The sequence below is a fragment of the Seriola aureovittata genome, chromosome 5, assembly GCF_021018895.1.
Source record: "Seriola aureovittata isolate HTS-2021-v1 ecotype China chromosome 5, ASM2101889v1, whole genome shotgun sequence".
Lineage (NCBI taxonomy): Eukaryota > Metazoa > Chordata > Actinopteri > Carangiformes > Carangidae > Seriola > Seriola aureovittata.
This window is the reverse complement of record NC_079368.1, coordinates 22,381,351-22,406,667: the sequence shown is the minus strand read 5'-3', so window position 1 is coordinate 22,406,667 and position 25,317 is coordinate 22,381,351. Positions and strand designations below refer to the sequence as shown.

At 40.8% G+C, this 25,317-nt stretch overlaps 4 protein-coding genes across 6 annotated transcripts; 2 read left to right on the top strand and 2 right to left on the bottom strand.

Annotated features, from left to right (window-relative positions):
• Positions 1 to 318: 318 nt before the first annotated feature.
• Positions 319 to 6,910, top strand: osmr (oncostatin M receptor). The gene is made up of 11 exons (XM_056376997.1): positions 319 to 758; positions 853 to 994; positions 1,262 to 1,347; positions 1,479 to 1,692; positions 1,959 to 2,144; positions 2,236 to 2,337; positions 2,966 to 3,133; positions 3,332 to 3,475; positions 3,654 to 3,738; positions 3,842 to 3,926; positions 4,401 to 6,910. The coding sequence occupies exons 1-11, from the start codon at positions 606 to 608 to the stop codon at positions 4,794 to 4,796; spliced, it is 1,761 nt and encodes a 586-aa protein (XP_056232972.1). The 5' UTR covers positions 319 to 605; the 3' UTR covers positions 4,797 to 6,910.
• sb:cb288 (uncharacterized) lies at positions 5,107 to 11,532 on the bottom strand. Of its 2 annotated transcripts, XM_056377002.1 has the most exons (5): positions 11,213 to 11,532; positions 10,633 to 10,687; positions 9,473 to 9,544; positions 7,979 to 8,063; positions 5,107 to 7,725 (listed from the first exon to the last, which is right to left on the bottom strand). In XM_056377002.1, exons 1-5 carry the CDS (start codon positions 11,300 to 11,302, stop codon positions 7,677 to 7,679), a joined length of 351 nt encoding a protein of 116 aa, XP_056232977.1. In that variant the 5' UTR covers positions 11,303 to 11,532; the 3' UTR covers positions 5,107 to 7,676. The 2 variants fall into 2 exon arrangements, with proteins under 2 accessions (XP_056232977.1, XP_056232978.1); XM_056377003.1 differs by lacking the exons at positions 10,633 to 10,687; positions 11,213 to 11,532 and adding an exon at positions 10,389 to 10,610.
• gck (glucokinase (hexokinase 4)) lies at positions 10,753 to 25,299 on the top strand. Of its 2 annotated transcripts, none has more exons than XM_056376998.1 (10): positions 10,753 to 10,982; positions 21,255 to 21,417; positions 21,529 to 21,683; positions 21,846 to 21,965; positions 22,077 to 22,172; positions 22,293 to 22,392; positions 22,515 to 22,698; positions 23,384 to 23,539; positions 23,819 to 24,052; positions 24,486 to 25,299. In XM_056376998.1, exons 2-10 carry the CDS (start codon positions 21,309 to 21,311, stop codon positions 24,631 to 24,633), a joined length of 1,302 nt encoding a protein of 433 aa, XP_056232973.1. In that variant the 5' UTR covers positions 10,753 to 10,982; positions 21,255 to 21,308; the 3' UTR covers positions 24,634 to 25,299. The 2 variants fall into 2 exon arrangements, with proteins under 2 accessions (XP_056232973.1, XP_056232974.1); XM_056376999.1 differs by lacking the exon at positions 10,753 to 10,982 and adding an exon at positions 20,538 to 20,725.
• ykt6 (YKT6 v-SNARE homolog (S. cerevisiae)) lies at positions 11,773 to 16,470 on the bottom strand. The gene is made up of 8 exons (XM_056377000.1): positions 16,269 to 16,470; positions 15,753 to 15,901; positions 15,522 to 15,604; positions 14,773 to 14,873; positions 14,576 to 14,680; positions 14,376 to 14,441; positions 13,923 to 14,024; positions 11,773 to 13,811 (listed from the first exon to the last, which is right to left on the bottom strand). Exons 2-8 carry the CDS (start codon positions 15,854 to 15,856, stop codon positions 13,776 to 13,778), a joined length of 597 nt encoding a protein of 198 aa, XP_056232975.1. The 5' UTR covers positions 15,857 to 15,901; positions 16,269 to 16,470; the 3' UTR covers positions 11,773 to 13,775.
• Positions 25,300 to 25,317: the final 18 nt, after the last annotated feature.

Genomic DNA, 25,317 nt, shown 5'->3' with positions numbered 1-25,317 from the left:
CATAGAGTAAGCACGCACAATACCAAACACCCAGCATGTACTTGTACCTTTACGTACAGAATTTCAGGCATAGATTGCAGTGTTTTTGGAAACGCGCTCAGCTACAATCAGTGAGGGTTATCCAAAACGATGGTGTGTGGAAGAGTTATTCTCTTAAGCACTTTTTTTCTTCCAGTTCCCTCTTTGATACGGCCATGTGTTCGAACCTCTTTTGCTCTTGTCAAATTTTTTGGACTTAACTTGCCACTTGTAGTTGGATGTCTCATGAGAATTTCCCCATCCCCTTCTCTGTTGTTGAAAACACAGGAACTCAGACCAGGCTCCCATCAACTGCGAGCCGTCGTCTTGTACTTTTGCAGCCATCCCTAAGTTGGAACAATACAACATCAGAGTGGTGGTGAAGGACCAGCTGGGAGAGGAGACAGAGAGCCACAGCTTCAATATCTCTGACAGAGGTCAGAGGTCACCCAAACATCTAAACAGAATATTGAACATACAGTGTATTTTGCAGCCATACAGTTTCAGTTGCGTTTTTAAAGCCCTAAAGACTCCAGCAACATTCATGAATGAATTTAATATGAACTTTTATCAAGTGTGTGGATTTCATGTGTGGGTTGCCGTTAGTGGTTCCAGTTGTGGAATGGGACAGAGTGAGCCCTGGGGTGGCAGACACCACTGTGTCCTGGATCATCCAAGGTAACTTGACTGGTCTGAACCTCATCTGTCAGGTCTCTGTAGACCCAGGCAGCACCACCGAGGTGAGCTTAACCTGGTTTAAGTCAAATGTTCACAATGCAAAAGTGGAAGTTTTAGCGCATTTTTTTTTACCCTCCTTCTGTGTGTTTGTAACAGTTAAACTGCAATAGTGCGAGTGGTCGCTGCAAATTCAAACTGGAAGATCTGCTCCCCAACACACTCTACTCTACCAAGGTACGCTGCTCTGTCAACGGCAGGCTCTGGGGAAAATGGACACATGCCTTACCATTCAAAACCTGTAAGTACAAAAAGTGTGTTACCAGGATAGTATGTTGTATACAGGGTGTGGTCAAGTCCACTCCAAGTCCCAAATCCAATGAAGTTTGAGTCAAGACCATGTGTAATATTTCACACTGTTTCAGACCAAGACCTTGAAATGTTCCTCCTCAAATTCCATTTTCCTTCTTTATATACTCTTTATCTTCAGCAGACAAGTACACTGGTAGCAGAATTGAATGATCAGCTGATGCCTATAAAACAAATAATCTTCATGTGGTTTCTTCAGGTCCGTTTGTGACCTTAAACTTATGGAGGAGATTAAAGCAGACGTCTGAAATCTACAGTCGTCAAGTTACTCTGTTGTGGACGCTGGTGAGACTCTAATCTTGTCTGTTTTGGGGCAATGGTGCTCAAACACTTTGTTTGGTTTAATATATAATATATATCACCACAGCAATATATATCACCACAGCATGAACCTTCTTGACCACCTCTGTTCTCAGAATGCTCCTGGCTCAGCAACCACTGAAACCGCCCAACGTTACACAGTCCAGTGGTCGCAGGACGGCCAAAACAGGACTGAGAGGAAGGACGGTGCACAGACCCAGGCAGAGGTCCTCATCGGTCCAGGACAGTGTGACTTCACTGTCCAGGCTGTCCTTCACCCTTGCCCCCCCATCAATGCTCACATCACCATCCCAAAGTTAGACAACAGAGGTGAGGAACACATTGAGTCATCTGAGTCTCTCTCAGCTCAGTGGTGATTAAGCATAAGTGCTTCGTCTGTCATGTCATATTGCTAACTCTTTTCTTTTTCGGTGTGTAGTTGATTTTTTGTTTCGTTGTTAATATTGTGTATGGAATCGACCCTCACAACTACTTCACTACTTTTCTGGATGCATCACTTAGATATTTATTTTTGAAGCAAATAAATCCATTTTATCGAAATACTGAAGTGGTGTTAAATTTGTGTTTGTGTCCAGAGAACCTGCAGGTAGAGAGGCGGCTGAGCAGCAGCCCAGCTGGTGGTTTCAATCTGTCCTGGCCTGAGCTGAGCACTGCCACTTGTGCTTATACAGTGGAGTGGTGCAATCAGGGAAATGCGGTGCCTTGTACTCTGCGGTGGATAAAGATGCAAGAGGGAAACCACACATTATTCCTACCTGCTAGTATGGTTTTGTTTTATTTCGTCTTCCTTTACTGATCACTGTAAGCGTGTGCTGTTTTTGCATTCATTGTCATACACCCTATATTTCACAGGCAATTTCAAAGCAGGTCGTAGGTACACATTTAATATCTATGGATGCACAGAAAATGGACACAGACTACTGGAGGTACAGACCGGATACTCACAAGAGCTTCGTAAGTGTTACTGGTTTATGAGTTTGTGCGTGTGTGCGTGCGTGCGTGCGTGCGTGCGTGTGTGCGTGCGTGCGTGTGTGCGTGCGTGCGTGCGTGTGTGTGTGTGTGTGTGTGTGTGTGTGTGTGTGTGTTCTTGTATTAGGTACATCTGACAACCGTATTCGTTCATGAGGTTAGTCAGTGTTTTACTGATAGAGAGCTTTAAAGCAAGTTCTAGAACTGGTGTTTCGACAGACAGGAAGGTCGGACAGATTACTGCAGGGGAGATGAGGAAACTGCTCGTGTGGTGTGGCTATCAAGGTTTCAACACAATCATCTGAGGCTCTAATGAGCACATTAGAGACCTGTTTGTCAGATAAGTAGCGGAGTAAGCAGAGAGAGGAAGGCAATGCTAATGATATTATTGTTTGACGTCTGTGGACAGAACACCAGGTTTCATTTTTATAAGAAAATAACCCCAAAAGCTTTTGCAGCAGATTCTGACCTCGGCACAACAATGCAAGCGTCTGATAGAAAGTCCCTGTGGCTTTATATCAGTTTGGGGAAGTTCCATTGTTGACTGAAATCTGCCGCTTCTAATCGATTTTGTCTGGCTCTCTTTCTGAAAACCAAACTATTTTTTTCCCAGAAGCCGTACAACAACCGAGTGTGGTTAAACCTGTTCAGAGTACTCCCTCATCTGTGACACTGGAGTGGCATTACAATGAGGATGATCCTGCTCATCCGGCATTCATCACTGGTTACCTGGTTACTGTACAGGAAGTAGGATCTAATACGCGGCCAGGTAATATTGCAAGTATGTGCAGAGGACAGATTCCAGTGTTGATAATTCTTGATTTTGATCTTTCTCTGTTCAAATAAATGCAAAGTATGACTGTTTTGAAAAATAAAATATTGGACTGTACTCAACAATCATATGTTTGAATTTCACACTTGAGTTATGATGACGCTCAGTAACATGATACAAGGCATTAATAATCTTGTGCACATTTAGATATGTTGGTGGAAGACCCTCGGAAGAAGTCTGTGACCATAGAGGATCTGAAGCAGGGCCATGAGTACAGGTTCTCTGTGAGCGCTCTCACCAAGGCGGGGCCTGGAATACCAGGCACGATCCCCTTCAGGACCAGAACCAACTGTGAGCGCCATAACATCCAGTGCAACCGTAGAGATACAACAGTTCATCTAAATAAGTCCATTTAACTATTGTTTTTCCTCTTGACTAAGGATCTTGACTAAGCATTCTCAAGTACCAGTGCACAAGCTTGAAATTTACTATTTGGTTGTGTAAACTGTTCATCTTCATTTTCCTCCAGTAGACTCTGCTCACCTGGCCAAGATACTGACCCCGATCCTGTTACTGCTGGGCTGCACCATCCTCCTATGGCCTCAGAGAAAGATGTGAGTAACTTCATCTTTAAATCTTCAGTTAAACATTCATCCCTGAGGAAGACGACCCGCAGTCTCTCTCCCATCTTATCTTTTTGTGTTGTGTCTCTTCCAGGCTGAAGAGAGGGCTGAAGGAGATATTTGTTTATCCTGCTGGAATGAACATCAAATCCTTTGAGATAGACGGCTTCCTGCATGAGGTATGGACACATTACTGAAACAGTCAAATGATGCACAACAAAAAAAAATGCTATGTGCTAATCTTAAGATACATTTAGTACATAATCATTTTTTTTTTTCTGACAAGTGGCCACAATAACATTTTACTTTCTACTTCTGTTGTAGAAATTATTGAAAATGGCAAGAACATGTTATTTAGGGCAATGACCATGACCCCCTACAGATTTCAATTAAACAGAAAACATTTGAAACATTTGTCTTTGAGTCTGACTGACAGTCATTACAGAAAGTCGTACCCCGGAAATCCCTATTGTAGCAAGCCGTACGGTAAAGTAGTTCAACTTCTGTGCCGATTCACCTGCCGTAGTCATGCACACACACTATTTTTGTTTATGTTAGGATCACACATATGAACTTGCTTCTATTATCTAAACTCATGTAATTATTTTCCTTAGGTACCTACATATTATAATCCCTTCTACATGTTTGTATAGGCTGGTGAAAGGGTGCAGTCTCACAAAGTGGAGGAGTGCATTAGCTGTGACATTGAGATACTTCACACCCGCCCTCTTCTGACTGAAGCAACCGCACTGAGAGATCCTGAACCCCTGAACACACTGTGCTCTCCTGGTTCCCAGTCCTCTCCTTCATCCTTGTCAGAGCCACACAAAGCCTACTGTCCGCAGTCAGTAGAGCTGCTCAGCGAGAGACCAGCCCCTCAGCAAATAACATGCATCACAAACAAGAGCTACTTTCACACCACGGTGGAGGATTTCTCTGAGCCACAAGAAGTCACAAACAGTGAAATCAACTCAACCTCTGAACCTTCTGATTGTCTGCAGCAATCATGTAGTGTTGTATCTGGTTATATCTCCAATGATACTTCATGAAGTCATTTATTTCATGACTGTATTTCAGTAGTCTGAATACTGTGAATAGATGCTTTGTTTGATGGACATCTGCAGCTTTCTAATGTAAGTAAACAACTCCGTGTTTTCTCTGCTGCAGTAGAGTATTAAAATGAACCTGCAGGTGCTGTTACACGTGAAAGCAAGGGCGTAGGTTTGGTCTCAACCTTGGTAGGGACAACCTCGCCACCCCTCCAAAAATAAATGGATTTCTTATATTAACATATAAGATCTAGATTTACAATCAGAAATGCCCCTATGCAAATATAATATATGAACATGCGTGCATATATGAAATATATGTACATATATTTATTTGAAGTATAGCATATATATGTAAAAATTGCATATGAAACCTGTTAGAAATTGGAACAATATCATATATTGACATATATGTCTAGCTAATAAAAACATGTATTGTAGTATGTGTTTATATTATACATGTTACATAGGCAAATAAACATCATATAGTAGGGCATAAAAACGTCACAGTATAGTAAGTTATAAAAAGAAGTCATAGTATTTATCGTGACATTTTCATGGGATTTTTCGACAGCAATTAAACTAGTACTTTATGCAAATCTACACCCTTGCCTGATAGTGTAACACTGTAAGAGGAACCTGATGTAAAGGTTTTTGCTTAAGTGTGAAACAGCCCGAGATCTTAATCTGCAGAATGCAAATGGTACAGCCGAATATATCAGGTGGAAGGAGGAGACAGGAGCGTGGCAGAGATGTGTATCTCTTATGAAACATATTTTTAAAAACTGTATTGAATTATTACATTTTATATATAATTTCAAAAAAACTACCCTATTGATGTAAAAGTTGAGAGAGAAAGAAAAATAAGGGGGAAATGTTGGTTCTTTGGAAACTTTTGATTAACTAACTTTTTGACTAAGAGGTGAGTAGTGTGTTTTACTATGATGAGGGTCTGACTCAAATATCAAAACATACTGGAATCTTTCACTTGAACAGATTACTCAGTGATACCAGAAGTCTCCTCCTCCATGTCTGCAGATATTTCTTTCTACTGTTATGATTCAAATTTCCAAACACATGCAGTTCAGAGCCAGATATTTGTTGTCTTGTGCTGTTTCCTTGTGCATTTCTGGGTTGCAAAAAAAGAAATCAGATTTTTGAAAGACAGATGGTTGTTTTAGTCATTTCAAAGGCATCTGATGAAATCTGTGAGGTGTCTAATTGCATGTGCAGCTTCATCAAGAAACACACATAACTGGTTTATAGCAGGACAAAAACAGTTGTGTGTATGATCTTTGTCATGCTCTGGGCAGTAATCCAGGTTAATGAATCACACAGATCTTTTGAGATTCTGGTTCATGTTGTCATGACTGCATCACATCAGTTCTGCAGATGCCAAATTTTGACAAATTCTGAGGCTTGGCGAGTCTGTGTTCACTGCAGCCTCAGGTTTCTGTCCTGGGCCGACAGGAGTGGAACCTGACGTGGTGAGTTACTGTAGCCTGTTAGCTCCAACCAATCTCACCATTCTGGCCTAACCCTGACCATTTACAGTGTAATCCATCCATCTATCATTTCAGTGTAATCAAAACTATTTGCATATCTGCCTTGACATTGTGACAAATGTGGATGCACCTAGTTTAATCATGATTGTACTGTTCAAAGGATTAGTGTCTCATTTATCAGTTTAATCTGCTGTCAGTGAAGTTATCTCTGCTCTAATGAATCCTGCATCATTTCCTCCAAACAATTTCCACCAAACCACATTCCCTGCTCATTACTTCATCTGTTTGCTCCACAGAACTGGTTCTGAAAACATGTGTCAGACCTCTGCTGTGGCTGACACGGTCAGCTAATCAAATAGCATGTAACCAATGGCATATTAAGCAGGGTAGCTCAGTGGCTGCTGGACTGTGTCCCATTTATACAGGATGTGTCCATCTGGCCTGGGTGACCACTGACTGTATATGTACAGCACAGAAAAGCTTTCAAGGATTCAGCCGCTCATGAACTTGTATGCAGATGTCAAATCAGATAAGAACTTTTTTCATGTACACTCAGAGGAAGTTCATCCGTTTACTGCTCAGTTTCATAAAAGATTCTGAAGAAATTCATTCAGAGAATTTGACTGAACTCTTTCATGATTCCACCACATTGTGACTCAGTCCCTGATATAATTTTTCCTTTAAAGTCACATCTACTAAATGTAAAAAAAAAACACAAACCACAGTCTATTATAGAGTCAAAAGACATACAATAGTTACAATATCCTGAGTAAACTGAAAAAAACCCCAGATGACAACAAATGACAAATATAAAAACATTAAAATCAATTCCTAGATCTAAAGACTTTGTCCCAAAAATCCTTAAGGAGCATAGACAGTTTAAAATGGAAATGGAAACTGCTGGTGCCATTGCGTACTTCAGAAAATGTTAAGAAATGCACTGTGAGAATGGAGGACATTTAAGACACAGGTATGAAATACGCCAAGAAAAATCTACTTATACTAAATATACTAGAGTCTCTCTCCCTCTCTCTCTCTCTCTCTCTCTGACACACACAGCTTATTGGTCAGTGGAGCGAGCGGTGGCCGCAGCCGCCTCGTTCCTCAGTAGTGCAGAGTTCACAAAAAAAAAAAATGGCTGTCTGGCCTGCTACAAAAAAGTGTTTCACATCATCATGGCGCAGCGGACAGTAAAGCTGAGGGAAACATGTGACACATCCACTCAGTCGAGTCGCGTGGTCTGATCTTCGGATCTGTTAGGTGGAGGATCTTCTTCAGAGGCGTCCTGTCACTCTGGTGCTCTTCTCTCACTGGGAGCAAAGTCTGCTCTCAGATTTTAACTTGCTGAAAAGACGCACCCTGGAGGCCACAGTCTTCACACAGAATCCCTCTGTTGTATTCTCACCCTCACCTTTCTGTGCTTTCTGAAAGGGAAACACAAATGTTGAGTGTTTACAAGACAACTACAATAAAATAGCAAAGGCGGTTTAATGTGAAGTGGAAAAAGTGCTGATCGTGTGAGGTGATTTGTCTTTCTTTGATGAGCTGGGATACAAAGTTCAGACATGTGACACTAAAGGGCAGGTGAACAAATAGCAGTTTGCAAGATCGCTGTGTAAACAGAATCAAATTGAAGCGCAGGCAAAAATCAGGTTAGGGCTTGTGTCAGTTCTTTACCGTTGCGGCGGCGACACCATGCACTTCCAGAGGACGGTGTAGAGAGCAAGTAAAAAGGTGATGAACACTGTGGCTGCAATTGCACCTAAACCACAAAAACAAACATGTTTACATATGAAGTTTATTTGCACATGTAAAAATACAACATAATACATGCATGTGCCCTAATGAGGACCAAGTGCAGTGTAGCATGATTCACTTTTCAGGTTGACTCTTCTGCAGGGAGGGCTGCAGAAAATCCTTTGTTTACCTGCTTTTTATTCTGTTGAGCTAAATCAATAAGTTCCTCCACAGAAAAGAAAAACACTATGGTTCATGACTGTGTATTCTTATAGATATTTGTGCTCCTCATTTTCCTACCCATCGTCACTGCGCTATTACACACCAAAACAATCCCCCCACTCTGAAAGACAAAAAATTGGCGAGTGTCTTTTCAGTGCATTGTGGGAATTTCTCCTGTCAGAGGCATTCTTTGACAAAAAAGGGAAAAAAGAAAATCACTTTTCAGAGCCCCACACACTATGATCCTGTAGTCATGATATCACTTCCCTTTCCATATGTATAGTCCGGCTGTGGTGAACTGACACTTATTTCACAAACAAAATACAGGGTTTGATCCTGAACAGCAATGAGTTGTGTCTTGAAACAGAGCAGTAGATGGTAAACAGCCCCCTGGGTTAAAGAAGTACACACTGTAATGTAACTATATAACTTGTGTCATATGATCTTTTTAAGTAATAAAATCCTTCAAACTTGTAATAATTTAAGGGGTATCAAGGGGTTCAACTCCCAGAAATGCTGTCTGGAGAATATGATTTGTAGGCCGCTGTCTCTCTGTAACAATGCTTCATTTATGGTATGTTGATACACATTTTACCTTCATCAAAAAAATGAAGGATATTGCTCTTGGCCATATTGCTATTTAGGTAATATTTCAATTCATTGTTAAGTGCTAATTGGGACACATGGCTGTCTATATCCTCCCCATGCAAACAGAGGCATGGAAACATGAGTGACCTGGTGTCACAAAAGTGCAGAAGTTCACTAGTAAAAGGTTTGAATGATAAACAAGAAACATATATTGTAAATCACCAAAACACTGCTCGGAAACAAGGAACTGTGTGTTATGGAAGTGTTATTTTATTTAATGTGTATGACAAAGACACCGGCCTGTATTTTTGGAAAATCTTGGTCTCTGGTTCAGCCAATGAAAATAACTCCAAGCAATTTGATCAAAATCATAAGACCTCTATTGCGTTGCAGTTATACTCCACAAAGAACTGCCAGATAAAATATCTGAAAGCTTGGCCGGCTGTTGGTGGGAACTTGACCCTCCCACCCCCCCTTTACTGGTGGGTCTCGACTCTTGTATGACATAGGCGGTCTTTCTTTGTTAGCTGTTGACTCAAGGTGGTATATATTATAAATCGGGTGTTCTCTGGAACAGGTCCTGGGTCTGTAAAGACATCAGATTTAGGTCAAAGTGGTGCTCACCAGGGATGATCCCGCTGGTCCTGGTTAGAGAGTCCTCTGTGCAGGAGGGACAAGGGCCAGCTGCAGCTGATCCTGCATGAGGAAGAGAAAAGGAATATTTGAAAAAAATTTTAATATAACGTATTATGTGTGTATGTGTGTGTGTGTGTGTGTTGCATTTGCTTACATAACTGAGTCATTAATGAAAATTCGACTGAAATAAAATATGTTCATGTGAGTCAGAAAGGTAAGGATATAGCCTTTGAATTCCTCCCTATTAAAATTCAGATGGGTGAACAGAGTAGACACCTCATCACACGTCAACTAAATGACACCTGAAAAATATGTGGCTTTGGGTGCAGAACCTTTATTCCAAACCAAATTTAGCAAGCTTTTATTTTGTCTTGAACCTTTATTGAAACCAGGCATTATGAGCTTGTGATGACCAGTGTTTGTTGAAACTGTGTCAGAGTTGTGGAGAGTTCTGAATATTACAGTTCTGTGCAGAGCAGTACAGCCACTTCTTTTGTCAGTGAACCTTCAGGAGCCTGTTTGTTATGAAGATTTTCAAACGGTTAACAGTTGCAGAAAGAACCAATAAGTTAACTCTCCCCTCTCTGGTAAATGAATTTACTACATTTCATTATATGTATTCTCTGTGTATCTAATAACCCATGTCACTGTTACATTTAGCAGTTTTGTCTGTGAGCATTGACTAGAAACGACTTTGTTGCATAAAGTATTCTATAAGTTTTTTCTTGATTTTCACCTTATTTCTACATTGAATATTTTTGTGACCACTGCACTTTCACTTTGCACAGGGACAACTCAGCTTCTCTGTCACTTTCCCATTTATCATTTGCTGCTCTGAAATAAAAGTAGCACTGATTGGCACTGGCAGTAATCTAAAGCTGATATACACGTAACAGGAATTTACCTGAAGTGGATTTCCCTGTTTATCTGGTAATCTGAAAGCCCCGTTTGTCTGCTTCCATGTCTGATATCCATGTGCACTGTGGTGCATACCTGTCCTTTCCTTCAGCCTCTTACTAGAATGAAACACAAGATACCAACTAACTACTTAAAATTACAATTATAGTCTAGCTGCAGTTTGGACCTCCCTGGTGAGCTCCTGCCTACAACTCAAGAAGAAGACAGGGGGGGTGTGTAGTAAAACTCACCATTGCTCTGCTGAACAGCGTGTAGAAGCTGCTGAGTGAGATCTGGGTCAACCATCTGAAAATGCAGCAAAACATTCATGTTTGAACAAAACATGTGGAGCAGAGGGCAGCGACTGAACAGGACACACCAGTGCAGCTCAGAAATGGCTCGTCTTGTGCAGGTTTCGCAAAAACAGCCACTTTTCACCATTGAATTTCTTTTGAACACAGAGCGAAGGAAAACAAGTTGCAGGACAGATCAGCAACAAGTCATGCTGCTTGGAGCAGGGGAGGGGAACTTGCTGCAGAAAGTCAAACAATGTGGAGAATCAGAGCTCTTACGGAAACGACAGACGCAAAGATAAGAAAATGTAAGTGAGACACATTTCTTAAACATTTCTGTTGTGAAAAGAATATTTCCTGCAGCTTAAAAGCTGAGAAACCCGTTGTAAGTCCTTTAAAAAAACTCATCGAATCCTTCACATCGCAACGGTTGTGCAAAAGTGAAGTAGAGTAGGACTGTATCCCGATACAAACTCAGGCTTGGATCGTGGTGTGTTTCTGCTCCTCAGGAAGCCTGTTTGCACTTTTAGATTCTTACCATCGAGCTGTTGCCGTTGTCGACAACAGTCTTGCTCTTGTTGTTCACCTCCGTCCACATGATTGCTGAGGTTGTGCGGTAGGACTTCATCAATTCACCTCAGCTGAGACCGAGACGCGCCTCCCGTGATGCGTTCATGTGCTGCTTTTCGAACTCGTATTTTACAGGTGGCGCAGACAAGATCCTCAGGACATGATACTTATTTGAAGGTTTTAAGATGATAGGAAAATGTTTTGGTTTTTGTCCCTGCTAATCACCTCTGGTTTGTGATCATTTGCAAGTTGTATTACCTAAACACACCCGGTGCGCGAATGTAGTTACAACATTTCCTACAATAAGAGAAGGGTGCACCTGGTTTCTCTGCTGACCTTCCTGCAGAGAGCAGCCCTCAGTTTGCTGATTGAAGATATAGATATTACAGATAGGACTGTTGACTTCATGTTGCTGGACAGAACAAGTTAACTTTTACATTGTCTTACAGGATATCCTTACACCTCACTGCCACCTTAGAAAAACAAATTCCACTTTGATACCTAGAACAATGAAGACAGGGCACAGCAGAAGTTATTTTTCTGTTTATCTAAGCAAGATCACATGTTCTGTAAAGAGTCAATGTTTGAACAAAACAGTGTTCCACAAATAAAATGTTAATACAGACAAAAAAGAACAGTTTATTAACCGAAGTCTTTAAATTTTAAATTTGCAGACCACATCTGGATGAAAACGTTTTAATGCAGACTGTTTATCACACTGGTCAGCAAGACCTGACCTGCAAATAGCTACAGCATAAATTCATAGATTTGACAGATTTTCAAATTCAGCACACCAACCGGAATTTTTGAAAAGAAATCATCAAAGAAATATCTCAGAAATAACCCTGGACAAGTTTCACATGGGAGTTAGTCATAAGAAGAGCATATACAAACGTCAATGACTGTCCTTTATGGGAAAGATTTCCATTTATTCTCTCTGCTTTAAAGAGAGACAACAGTCTGCAGAGATATTGCACAAATGTTTACACTGTAAAAGCAGAAAGAGCAAATTCTGATCATACACACGGACACACTAACACACACACAGGCACTCAACATCAATGCAGCCTGCAGATGTTGTATATCAGCAAATCATACACACACACACACACACACACAAAGCAGAAAGAGAGAGCAGAGAAACATATTAAAATACACAACCAAAGGCATCTCTTCATCTTGAACTGATCAGCAGTTTCTGAAGAAGGACATTTCTACCCACTCAGAACAAAGCAAACAGTACGCACAGTAAAAAAAAAAAAAAAAAAAGTCAGCCAAGGAGTGTGGTAAAATAAGAGTGTGATGTGAAATCACTCGATTTATAATGACATCACGCAACATGTCTGTTATGTCAGTTCAAGGGCACCCTGACTAGCACAAACTAAGAGGCCAGAGAGTGCAACAGCACCTGAGGATCCCCAGAAACACCTTAGTCATAGGATGGTAAAAGTGTCAGTAATCATATTTGTAAGGTACAGATGAGCCCTGGACTGCAAAGGTCCGAGTGAGCTACTGAAACCTGCTTAAGTATTGTATGTTGGCTACAAGAGTGAAAAGCATGGCTACGGTGCGCAGAGTAAAAGAATAGCTTCCAAATCCTGTCTTGCTCATGAGATGACATGATGCTTACAAAGGACATGTTAGCCACACTGCAATAAGGCTGCATCTATGGTGAAGCATCTTTCTACATTGTTTACATCTAATCTCCAACTTCTCATCAGCTTTAAGACGCATCATCACACAACAACACAATCACCCAAAGTGGGAATGTTTAAGATTTCATTTAACACTATGAGACAGAAAAAAGAAAATAAATCATGTAACTCATTCCAGTTTAGCAAAGATATTAAAAAAAAAGAAAAAAAAGAAAAGAAAATCAAGGTAAAATTCTGAGAGATTTTGATATCACCTATCCAAGCAGCCACTCAGCTGTCTTGGCTGACATTAGAGTTTTAAATTGACCTCAACAGTGAGGCTGGAACAATATAGTAAATAAACAGGGCCATCTAGTGGGCATGAACATTATGCCTGCAGGAAAAACAGTTTTGAGTTTTGAGGAACTGAACCAAAACAGTGACACACTGTATGAATTCACAAGATAAGACTGTGAGATTGTCAGAGTTGCCTTGAAGCAGAAGCAAAACCTTGGTTAATACTCTTTCAAAAAACAAACAAAAAAAAAAATTAAGATTTGAAATCAATCTATTAAGATTTGATTCAACCCGAATAACATTAAATGGTTTGAAGGTAACACATCACCAATACACAACGTCACACTATTATGTCCTCAGCTGGTATTGAAACACCGCACAGATGATTACCCTTTGAAAGGTTAAAAAGAATTCAAATGTTACTTCTTCCTCTGACCAAACCCCATCACTCCTTCAGCCCCCATCAGTCACAATCTGGATAGGATCCCGGATTAGACAGCGTCAGTTCTGTCCTTTGTGTTGAGAGCTGGTGCATGATGGGAGATGTAGGACAAGCAGAAAGGCAGAGACAGGTGTGTCCACAAGGACGAGGCAGCGACATCACATGATTTCACAGCACGAGTTCTGTTTCCGTGCCTGTGGGGTTAACATGGACACACACACGCACAGTCAGGCATCTCCTTGCTGTCCAGTGTTAATGAGAGGAGTTATAGTCCAATGTTAATGAGAGGAGCCGTCAGTACTCACAGTCTTGTAGAAGGCTTTGGACTGGTTTCCCAGGTGCTCCGACTTCGCCACAAGATCATCCAGTTTCTCTCCTCTTTCCAACAAACTTTCCATGGTGTTGTGCTACAGAAAAAACAAAACATTTATTTATCAAGTATTGTGCAATGTAAAGATTATGACTTGACAAGTGCTTGGGAAATGCTACATGTTTCGGGCATGTAGAGTGACAATTTAATTTGGTCAATAAAACCGATGCACTGATAACAGACAGTGGTCTGATGATTATTTCAGTGGTACCTGAGGGGCCCAGACCTTAGAGCTGAGAAGAAACTGCTTCTTGCCCCCATCAGTTTAGTAGTCAGTTTTAGTTTACTTGTCCTATGTGTTCTGCTCTAATGGAAAACAGTGAGTAACGTGCATATATTTCAGCTTTGTGATTAAGGTGTTAGGTCACAGCTATTGGAGGTATTTTACCAAAATGATCTTTGTCTCATCCAGCTCTGCCTGCACTTTGGTCATTGCATCTGCTTCTCTGGGGTTCTGGAGGGAAAAAACAAAACAAGCGGTCAGGTACATGGATTTCGTTTTTAGTCCGCATTGATAGTCTAGTCTCAGTTATAGAGTATCAGGGATCTCCTTTGATGTATTTTCTGATAAACAGATTGCCAACTAACCTGATATTTAGCTAGGTGAATATCTAGGGCTTTGTAGGTTATGGTTTCAGGATTACCAGAGGGCCAGTCTATACTGTCCACTTGTCTGGAGAACTCCTCTAATACCTGAAAAAAAAAAACAGACAGCAATCTCAATATTGAAGTTGACATCGAAGTGCAATTTTTGTTTGTCTTTATTTACATATTTCTGCACCCACCTTGTCCAGCAATGTGAAACAGACTCTCTGTGGGTACTCAGTATCTGCAATGACCACAGCTCCCAGGTTGTCATTTCTCACATACACGTGGCACAGGTACTCTGAGAGAAAGAGAAACCATTCAGGCCACAATCAAAACAAAAGATAAAATGGCATTTCCTGGTCTCACGGTAAAGGTGAACTCAGAGCCTGTTGGTGCGCTTTGTTAAGAAAAGCAGAAGTAAAACTGAATGAGCTTCAAATAAAGCTTGCAATGCATTGTGGCTGTGCTTTCCCTGACATCTGGCGACATCAGCTTCATATGGCATGTTGATAATTGAGTTTGTTTGATACAGAAGGCATAAAGTGGTGTGTTTATATGTTGTGGACCAATAAGAGGAAGAAGGAAACATTTGCTTAGTTGCCAGCAAACAGAACTGAGTCCAATATTAAATTACAGTGAGAAAAATTGCAGTTTCATGCTTCTGACCGTTAAATGACATTGTTATCTGTCCATCAGACCAGTATGAGTGGTCAACAAAAGCAAGGGAATTAGTGTTACACCAATGTGAACGCAGCTAACAGAGAGAAGAAGAGGAACTTGGCGTGTTTACTGTTTGGTTGGTGTGATATTTCATTACTTCAAGTTAGAAGTTAAGCCATCAGCTTAACATTTGAGTCAAACTAGGTAAAATCAGCTTCAACTGAAATTAAAGTTCACTACAATGATTGTTTCCAGTTCCAAGTGGACTGAACCTGCTAGGTTTTACCTTGTTCTTTGACTGAGGCACGGCTTCCTTGAGATGTTCGTTCAACAATCAAGGCACTGGTGAAGGTCATGAACTCCTGAACACTAAACAAACCAAAACAATGGCGTCAAAGACATCCTATTTGCCAAGATCTAGAACCAATGTTGCAGTAAAAGAGGAAAAAAAAGTAAGGTAAAATGTCGACGATAAAAATGTCATTCAGGTGTGGTGGTAGTGTACAGTCAGATTTACCTGGAGCGCTGGAAGAAGCTGAAGGATGACAGGTCGTAGGCCGCTTTGAGGAGGTTGGCTTTGGTTGCTCCTTTGTGGAGGATGCTGAGGCTGTAGAGTCTCATGCTGCCGCCGGATCAGTCAGTCAATCACACACAGTCTATGATGATCTAATTTGGAAGATGACACAAGCACAATCACATGAGCGCATTATCCCTTATCCAGCTCAGCCACATAGCGTCCCTGCTAACAAAGCGGCTAAAGAAAACTTCAGTGAAATACAACTGACAAGTGAAAGCAACCGCCTTGTTTAGAGCTAACAAGCTAACCGGCTACCGTTAGCCATTCTCGGCTGAATTACGTTGTTTTCTCCTGGCGAAGGTCGATTGGTTAAATGCCATCGACCGGTACAAACTTACCATATACTGATTATAATTTGAATGAGGTTTCAAACTCGTATACGTCTCTAAAAATCAAGTCAAGCCCACTGCTAGCTACAGATGTTATCCGGTCTTCGTGAGGCCTCGGCTAACTTACCAGACAAATCGGCAACAAACAGTTTGAGTTTCGTCAAAACAACCGAATAAACTTCTTATTCCACTTAAATTAAACCTCTTGAGTATGTACAAAAGACGCCCAGCGACCTAATCACGATACAGTTTGCGCTAACTTGCTAATTATCAAGAAGCAGTTGAGTGACCAATCACCACGTCACGATCCTCACACGGTCCAACGGGATATCGGCTCCGGTGGAAACAAACACGCCTTGTTTTGTTCCAGTTGAACAAAATAAAATGAAATGTCATGGTAGTGTAGCGACGTATTTACGCAGTGTAAAGTATTTTAAGCTAGTGCAGTCAGAGACAGATCTTGCACACGGGGTTATTTTATTTTTCCTCTTGATATCAATTCGTTTAGCCGAGAATGACAAGATAAAACCATGATAATATAAAAAAAAAATCGCTATTATTATTATTATTATTATTATTACTAATGGTAGTATTAGTATTAGTATTAGTATTAGTAGCAGTAGTAGTAGTGGTAGAAGTAGTATTAGTAGTAGTAGTAGTAGCAGTAGTTAGCTATTGTTATCATCAGGTATTATTATTATTATTATTTGGCCTAAAAGTGTTGGGAGCCTTGTGAGTCCTGTAGACTGTTTTGTCTACAAAAACATGCCACCCTCAACTGATGTTTTCTTTGGTAATCTTGCTCCATTTAACAATTTTAGCCGGCCACTTAACTCAGTGGTGAGTGTTTTCCATGGTAGAAGTGTGCCTGTAATTCATTTCCAAGGCAACACATTGAAATCATTATGGCATGGAAACGGGTAAGCCTCAGGTGCATCTGTTGACGGGTCAGCTACACCTGCGGGGGAAGGAATGATTTTTCTTTCCTGGAATAGTTTTGGTTGCATTAAGATATTGAAGTAAGAATGACAGTGTGAAATTCAGCTACGATCTGGAGGTTGTCTTAATGTTTTTCTCATTTGTTTGTTGGCTTTAAACTTAATGTTTCATCGCTGGAACGAAAGTTTGGATGAGGAATTGACTCCACTTTCTTATTTAACTGACTGTTGGAGCTGGGGGAACATTCAGTGCGCACATGCGGATTAACTGGACCTGTTAACTGCAAAAATGAAGACTAAGCCACAGTTTTTACTGTTTTTAGTATATTTGCAACAATGAAGATGAATCCGTAGTTTGTTTTTTTTTCATGCGTTCTCCTTAAGATTGAAAATAATGCAAAGATTTTTTTTCATAAAATGTGTAGGCTACAAGAATGAAGATGAATCCTTAGTTTTATTCCCTTAAAATATCTGCAAATGAAGAAAATTCCATAGACTATTTATAGCACTTCTGTCTTGCTATCCACCTAGACCTTGAACATACTGCAGACATTTGTGTTTCGGCTGCTGAACATGATGTAGATCAAACGTGTTGGGAATATAATAATGGTTGGGCTGTTTCCCGCAAAAGGATAATTTTTTCTTTATACTTCATGCACGGACGTCGAGTTAAAACGACATAGTAGCAGGAACTTTGGATTTTTCACAACTCCTGGAAGAAACAGTGAACTTCCACTGCAGAGCACCGATGGTTGGCACGACTCTTAGGACTTAATCCTCTACGATGGATAAGGTAAAGACTAAAACGTTTTGTAGTTCATGAAAGTTTGAAGGTTGAATTCCTGATGACATATGGCACATTCTATGGCCTTTTTCTACTGGGGAGTCTATCTATCTATCTATCTATCTATCTATCTATCTATCTATCTATCTATCTATCTATCTATCTATCTATCTATCTATCTATCTATCCATCTATCTATCTATCTGTCTATCTGTCTAGCTACCTATCTATCTATCTATTGACTAGTTTTTGGGTAAAGTTAAGTAGCCTAACTACAATTAAGTAATTAAAGAAGTGAGTAAAACTGAGACCTCTAGACCTGTAGAGTGGGCCCATGGCTGCAGCATGGACCTCAATTCCTATAGTTCAAGGGCGCTTTAAAAGATGTGCTGACACTATAAATGGAAGTCGGTCAGTAAATACCTAGGTTGACACTTTAACAGAGTAAAAACAGAACATATCTCTTTCATCATTGCTTTAACTGGCTGCAGCAACTGTTCCGGCAGGTTACTGAGGTGAAAGCTTTCCACTTCATCAGGCTAACCTTATTAATGAATCCACTCATGTGGAGCAGCGAAGAGCTGTGACACAAATTCCTTGATGTACAGTATGAGGTAATATACCATAAGCTTTCAGATCTTTACGTTTCCGTTGCCTGTAATCGAGTAACATGTTGGCTCGGTCATTTGCGTTGAGAGACAGCTGGCTGAATGGAAATCCATCAGGCAGGACTCTGTGCAAACAAGCCAGTAGGTTAAATTAACCAGATAATCAGCTATTGACAAGCACTTGGCACACATTCAACTCTTATCCATAAATGGACGCAACGCAAACTGAGTCAGTCTTTTGTGTGTGTGTGTGTGTGTGTGTGTGTGTGTGTGTGTGTGTGTGTGTTTTGCACCATGATTGTGATGTTTAACAGGCCGGCGTGATCAAACCAATGGTCAGCCTTTAGACTATTAAGAGTTTGTCTTCATTAAACATTTCTTAGTACAATATTTTAATCCTGTTTTCCCCACGTATTCTCACCTGTGTTAGACCCAGAAACAATAGGCTGCACGTGAATACTGTACACTGACTGTCACTGGTCATAGTCGCAGCAGCCCACTAAAATTCAGGCTGTACATCTTCCCCAACACAGATGAAATACACATATATAAAACTTCCGATTTGTGTATAAAATTACCTGTGATTACCTTCTCCTTTTTAGCTCATCTTTTCAACCCAACTGATCAACAGGTGGGTTTATCATTACAATCACATATTGGTCAGACACACAACTTTATTTTATATCTAGCACAGGTCCAAATGTTTTTTAAACATACCAAATACTCTATGCCAAACTAAACTTTGTGGAAATGAGTATAAGATGATGGACAAGACATCTAGAATGTTTATGGGTTTTAATGGTGAATCAATACCAAACATATCTTCAGATCTTCTGTTTGAATATTTTATGCAGTATAAGTATTATATAAAAGCACCAACTTGATCTTTTCAAAAAGAATTTTAGTATAGGGGTATATATTATACACAGTATGTATCTTTATCTCATAAATGTGTGTGTCTGTAGGTCAGTGTCACTATTATTTGTTCACTTAGAAATCCTCCAGTCAGGGCACTGGGGGAGAGGGTCACAGTTACCTCACAGCCAGAGGTGAGAGCTAAAAAAAGCTCTCACCTCTGGTCAGGTAAACTACAAGAGCGGATAAGCACAGGAGGCCTTCACCTCTGGTATACCATTGTTAGTTCATCCCTCACTGTTACTAATATTAGACATGTTTCTAAATTTACAAATATATGTGCAACACACTCGGGCCTCTGAGGTTGAGCAATCCAATATCATCGTATGTTGCTCTTCTAAATAAAACATGATGAGTTCAAATCACAAGGTTCAGGTTCAGATTTATTTAATTTGTCATGTTTGTGGGCTGTAAAATCTCAGTCAGTTGGACTTTACGTCACAGGTCACACCTCACAACATGAAGGCAAAGAATAATTCACCAAACCAAATCTGAAGTCTTTAATGGCAGTTTAAAAGGACATCTGAGATAGTTCATATACCTTAACAGAGATGGGTCTTCAGTTCTCGACACTGAAAAATCACAGTGATTATTATAAGATTTTTTTTTTGTTGTTTCTTATGTAACTTAACAAAGTTTAATTATCAATATTTGTAAACCCACTCCAAATCTCATCATTCATAAAAAACAATATTTCAGAATGTAGTTTATTGGGATTCTATGGTTCATTTGAGATATTTATTTCAACAGAGGATTCAAATAATTTTGTATATTGAGTCATGATAAAGATCTTGTACAAACAAGTTATAGATTAGATGTATGAATATATATATTATACACATCCATCCAAATCCTCTGTCAGTTGATGATATGCTTAAATTGACCTCCTTGTAATAAACCTGACCTCTTTACAAAGCTTCATTCTAGAAATTAGGTCACACAGATTTTTGGCTGTCTTTTTTTTTTTTTCCTTTTTCTTTAAACCTTCTGTAGAGGCCGTTCTTCTGCGTATGTGTGTGTGCGCATCTCTGTGTGTGTGTGTGTGTGAACTTACGTTGCCAGATGGGGTGATGTCGTGAGGGGGTGGGCATTTACGTCTGATGCATCCAGCCCACTTCACCTGAGCATAAAAACAGCTGAAGTTCTCATTCAGAGGTGCTCACACTTCACTGACTCTGCACACACACAGGGTAGACACACACTCACCACACACCTAGAAACACACGCAGAAGCTCATTTAGCTAAAGCCGTGAAGATGCCGTGTGTCAGCTCTCAGCTCTCTAACCAGAAAGGGAAGATGCCTTGTAGCTACAGCTCTGTGGTTGAGAAAATCCTCATGGTAAGATTTGCTTTTTTTTTGTCTCCAGTGACGAAATAAGAGTTTGTAAACTTAACTATAAGTTGTATTCCTATGGATTTGTGTTTTTACCCCATGCGACTTTTCTGTGAATTAACACCAGCCTTTACACACATACTTCTCCATGTTGTTTGAGAAGAAACTCTCAGTGAGGAGCTTGATTGTATTAAATATTCAGATACTTTGTTCTGTACTATATTGAAAATATGATTGATGTGAACTCTGTAGCAGAAGTTAGAGTCTTCTCCACTTTATCGCAATGCTTTCTAATGTAAATTTGTATTTTTTTCTCTCGTTCATTCGGTAGCATCTAACTTGTGTCTGCTCTGATTCCTTTTTTTGCTGTTACCGTGTTTCGTTTTCAACGCACCATCATTTGAAAATAAGTGAAAGCTCTGTTTCACAACACGGTTCGCCAACATTTTGTCCCGTGCACACGATGTGAAACTAAAGAAAGATAATATGGTTGCTTGTGCGGCTCCTGACCTGCTCTACTGACCTCTCGTTGCAGGTAGAGCAGATCCTGTCAGAGTTCAGACTGAATAAGGAAGAACTAAAAGAAGTCATGAAGAGGATGCAGCGTGAAATGGACAGAGGACTGCATTTAGATACGCACGAGGAGGCCAGTGTTAAAATGCTTCCAACTTACGTCTGCTCCACCCCTGAGGGATCAGGTATTCTTCAAATAAACTCATGCGGATTTGACCAATATCTAATCTGATCCCTCATCACTTGCTCAGGCAAAAGCTGGAAAGTGCATTCAGATGCAATGTGTGTTTTGACAGAGGTAGGCGATTTCCTGGCTCTGGACCTGGGGGGGACAAACTTCCGTGTGATGCTGGTCATAGTGGGTGAAAATGAGGAGAGGAGCTGGAAAGTGGAGACAAAGAACCAAATGTACTCCATTCCTGAAGATGCCATGACAGGGACTGCTGAAATGGTCAGTAATTCTAGTGTCAACACGTTTTGATTTTTCAGTGCCAGTTATTTGTAGTCATCCACTTGATATAGGGTCTGGTCTTTTGTAAATGCAGTGTTGACTTTAAACCTCTCAGAATGAAAGAGGCTCTGAAATAATCTTATACCCTCTCTCACCCTGCAGCTGTTTGACTACATAGCAGAGTGTATGTCGGACTTCTTGGACAAACACCACATCAAGCACAAGAAGCTTCCTCTGGGTTTTACCTTCTCCTTTCCAGTACGACATGAGGACATTGACAAGGTTGGAAGTTATACTTTCAAACAATGAACACCTTTTCCCCCAACAGCAAAGACTGTCTTTGATTCACTTTATTTGCCAGACACATTGACCTTTGTACTTGTCTTTCCACAGGGCATCCTGCTCAACTGGACCAAAGGCTTCAAGGCTTCTGGGGCAGAAGGGAACAACGTTGTGGGTTTACTCAGAGACGCCATCAAGAGACGAGGGGTGAGTTATGTTCTATGACAATTTATCATTTGTAACGATGAACAAATCCAGACGGATGTTTAACACGTGTTTATGTAGAGATGACTGTAATTCCATTATGATGTGGTTGATCTCATGCAGGAATTTGAGATGGATGTAGTTGCCATGGTGAATGACACAGTAGCCACCATGATTTCCTGCTATTACGAGGATCGCAGCTGTGAAGTTGGGATGATTGTTGGTAAGACGTCGTGCACACTCACACATGCTCATACGCACTAATGACATCAAACACGCGTACGTGTGCTCTCACCTCGACACTGCAGGTCTAAGGTCTGTATCTCTGCTTCTTTCTTCCTCCAGGTACTGGTTGTAATGCTTGCTACATGGAGGAGATGAGGACTGTAGAGTTGGTAGAAGGGGAGGAGGGCCGGATGTGTGTAAACACAGAGTGGGGGGCGTTCGGAGACAACGGGGAGCTGGAGGAGTTCAGACTGGAGTACGACAGAGTGGTGGATGAGACTTCGGTTAACCCCGGACAACAGCTGTGAGTAAAAGAGTGCATGCAGTTCAAACATGCGTTCAAATTCTCAACAAGCATTTCACACAACTTTGTTCATCTTCCAGCTTCATCTGCTGTATGCACATGCACATGCACATGCACACTTGAGAAGAGTTAGTCATCAAGCTTAAAGTAGTTTGGCATGAACTGTAATTTAAAAGGTGCCACTCCCTCCCTCACTCTCCTTCTCTTTTGCTCAATTAATCGTCCTTCTGCGGCAATACTCACCTGACTCTCACCTGAGGTCTCTGCATAGTTGCTAAGCTACCAGCAGTTTTTTGTGAAGTTGTTTGTAAATGGCCAGAGCCCTCATACATCAGCGGTCAGTCAGTAGGTGCGGGGTGTCAGATTAATGATCTCTCTCCGCTGCTTTTCATAGCGCCTGTCGGCCTAATGGCTGTTTGCCTTTTGCACTGGAAGCCCCTTCACACAGACAACTGCTGAGCCCAGCCTCATTCAGCCTCTTAAAGCACTGACGTTGCCGCCTTCATCCTCTCCCCTTGTCTAGAGAGAGAAAGTTGTTTGCTCATGTGTTGTGTGACGCACGTATCCTTCCTGTTTCGTCCCCCATTTCAACATCCTCTCTTGTGCTAATTTCCCCCCAAACCCTCTCTATCAATATTTCTCTGTTTTTACAGTGACATGTCTCTCTGGCTCTTGCCTCCTGTAGATATGAGAAGGTGATCAGTGGGAAGTATATGGGTGAGCTGGTCAGGCTTGTTCTGATGAAGCTGGTGAATGAAGACCTGCTGTTCAACGGTGAAGCCTCAGAGCTGCTGAAGACACGTGGCAGCTTTGAGACGCGTTACGTCTCACAGGTGGAGAGGTGAGCGTCAATGAATTCTCACCTGGTACCAACTATAGGCAGCTACATTTTTCAAAATAAAGGCTGCCTATAAAAAAAGATACAATATGATAAAAAATTATTATTCCATGTAGACAATAATTGCATTTGACTTTGAGCACTTTGATTTGCTTCACTTACGATAGTTATCTGCAGTATTTTGAAGATGCTTTATTTAATCTTTGAATATTGAGTACAAAAGGAAAATATAATAAACATAAATATTTGTATGTTCATTTTGCCTTTTGCCATGTTTTGCAGTGACACTGGGGACAGAAAACAAATCTACAATATCCTGTCCTCACTGGGTGTTCTGCCGTCAGAGCTGGACTGTGACATTGTGCGTCTGGTCTGTGAGAGTGTTTCCACTCGCTCCGCTCACATGTGCGGCGCGGGGCTCGCTGGTGTGATCAACCTAATGCGGGAGCGACGCAGCGAGGAAGCCCTGAAGATCACAGTGGGCGTGGACGGATCTGTCTACAAGCTGCACCCATGGTGAGGAATGCCCTGTGTTTTAGGCTTTTGAATATCTTAGTTTCATGAATAGAAAATATAAAAAGCACTAAGCAAAAAAAATATGCATAAGCCCGCCCTAATGCACAATGTTCTCTTATTCCTCATGGCTAACTGGCCAGATGAAGACAGCATGGCTTCACAAAGATTATTTCCAGTGGTTAACAAACAAGCAAACTAAAAAAAAGTCAGTTATCTGAAGTATCAATAACAGTAAATTAACCAAATAAGAATTAAGCAGCAGCACTACACCAATATTCAACAGTTAGATATAGTGACCACTTGTTGGCATCATATGAAAGTCACAAAATCCACTTTACCTGGGCAAAGAAATTAGACAATGGAATGGCTGCACAGTGCACAGATGAAGATTCGACTGATTCCGAACACTGAAGATGTTGTTCCTCCATCTCAGTTTCCGCGACAGGTTCCACAAAATCGTCCGGGACCTGACGCCTCACTGTGAGATCACCTTCATCCAGTCGGAGGAAGGGAGCGGTCGTGGAGCGGCTCTTATCTCAGCGGTGGCCTGTAAGATGGCTGCAAGCATGCTGACACAATAAAGGGAGCCGTGCACTGAGCAGTCTACCTGCAGGACAGTGGTGAAGTAAGCCTGAAAACTCTGATCTGAGAACACTGATAACATGTCGTCCGCGGACCTGCAGCTCAGGCCGTTTTCAGGCTCTGAGGGACGTGTGTCAGTGAAGTGGAGACTCATAGCTGGCGGATGTACGGACAAGAAACAGCAAACAATTTGTATTATAAACTGTATTTGCTAGTACTGGACCAATTTGTAGCAATTACTTTGTTTCTGAACTTTAAGCATTGGTTTACTGTTGTACCCAAATCATTAGGTGGCATGAACGCTCATTTAAAAATACATGCTCCTTGTGCATCACTGCCTGTTGATAGTGTTTGGGTATGGACCGGTCCATTTCAAAAATGGCTGATGTATTATTAATGATAGTGTATTATAATACCAGAGCAAACTGGTTGATGTGCAACACTAGGATTCTTTTTGTAAATGCTATTGTAAACTACATTATGACTATATGAAATCCATTGTTTTGTTGCGTAGTAATTCCTGTTTGACCTATTTCTTTGGTATCGTATATTTAAATTTTATGTTTACAACTCAGTGTGTGTTAGCAGGTGTATGTGTATGATGAAATGTGCTTTGGGTGTGAATAAGCTTACCTGTAAATAAAATTACAAACTAAACAGCTGTAGATTTATGTTATTGTGGG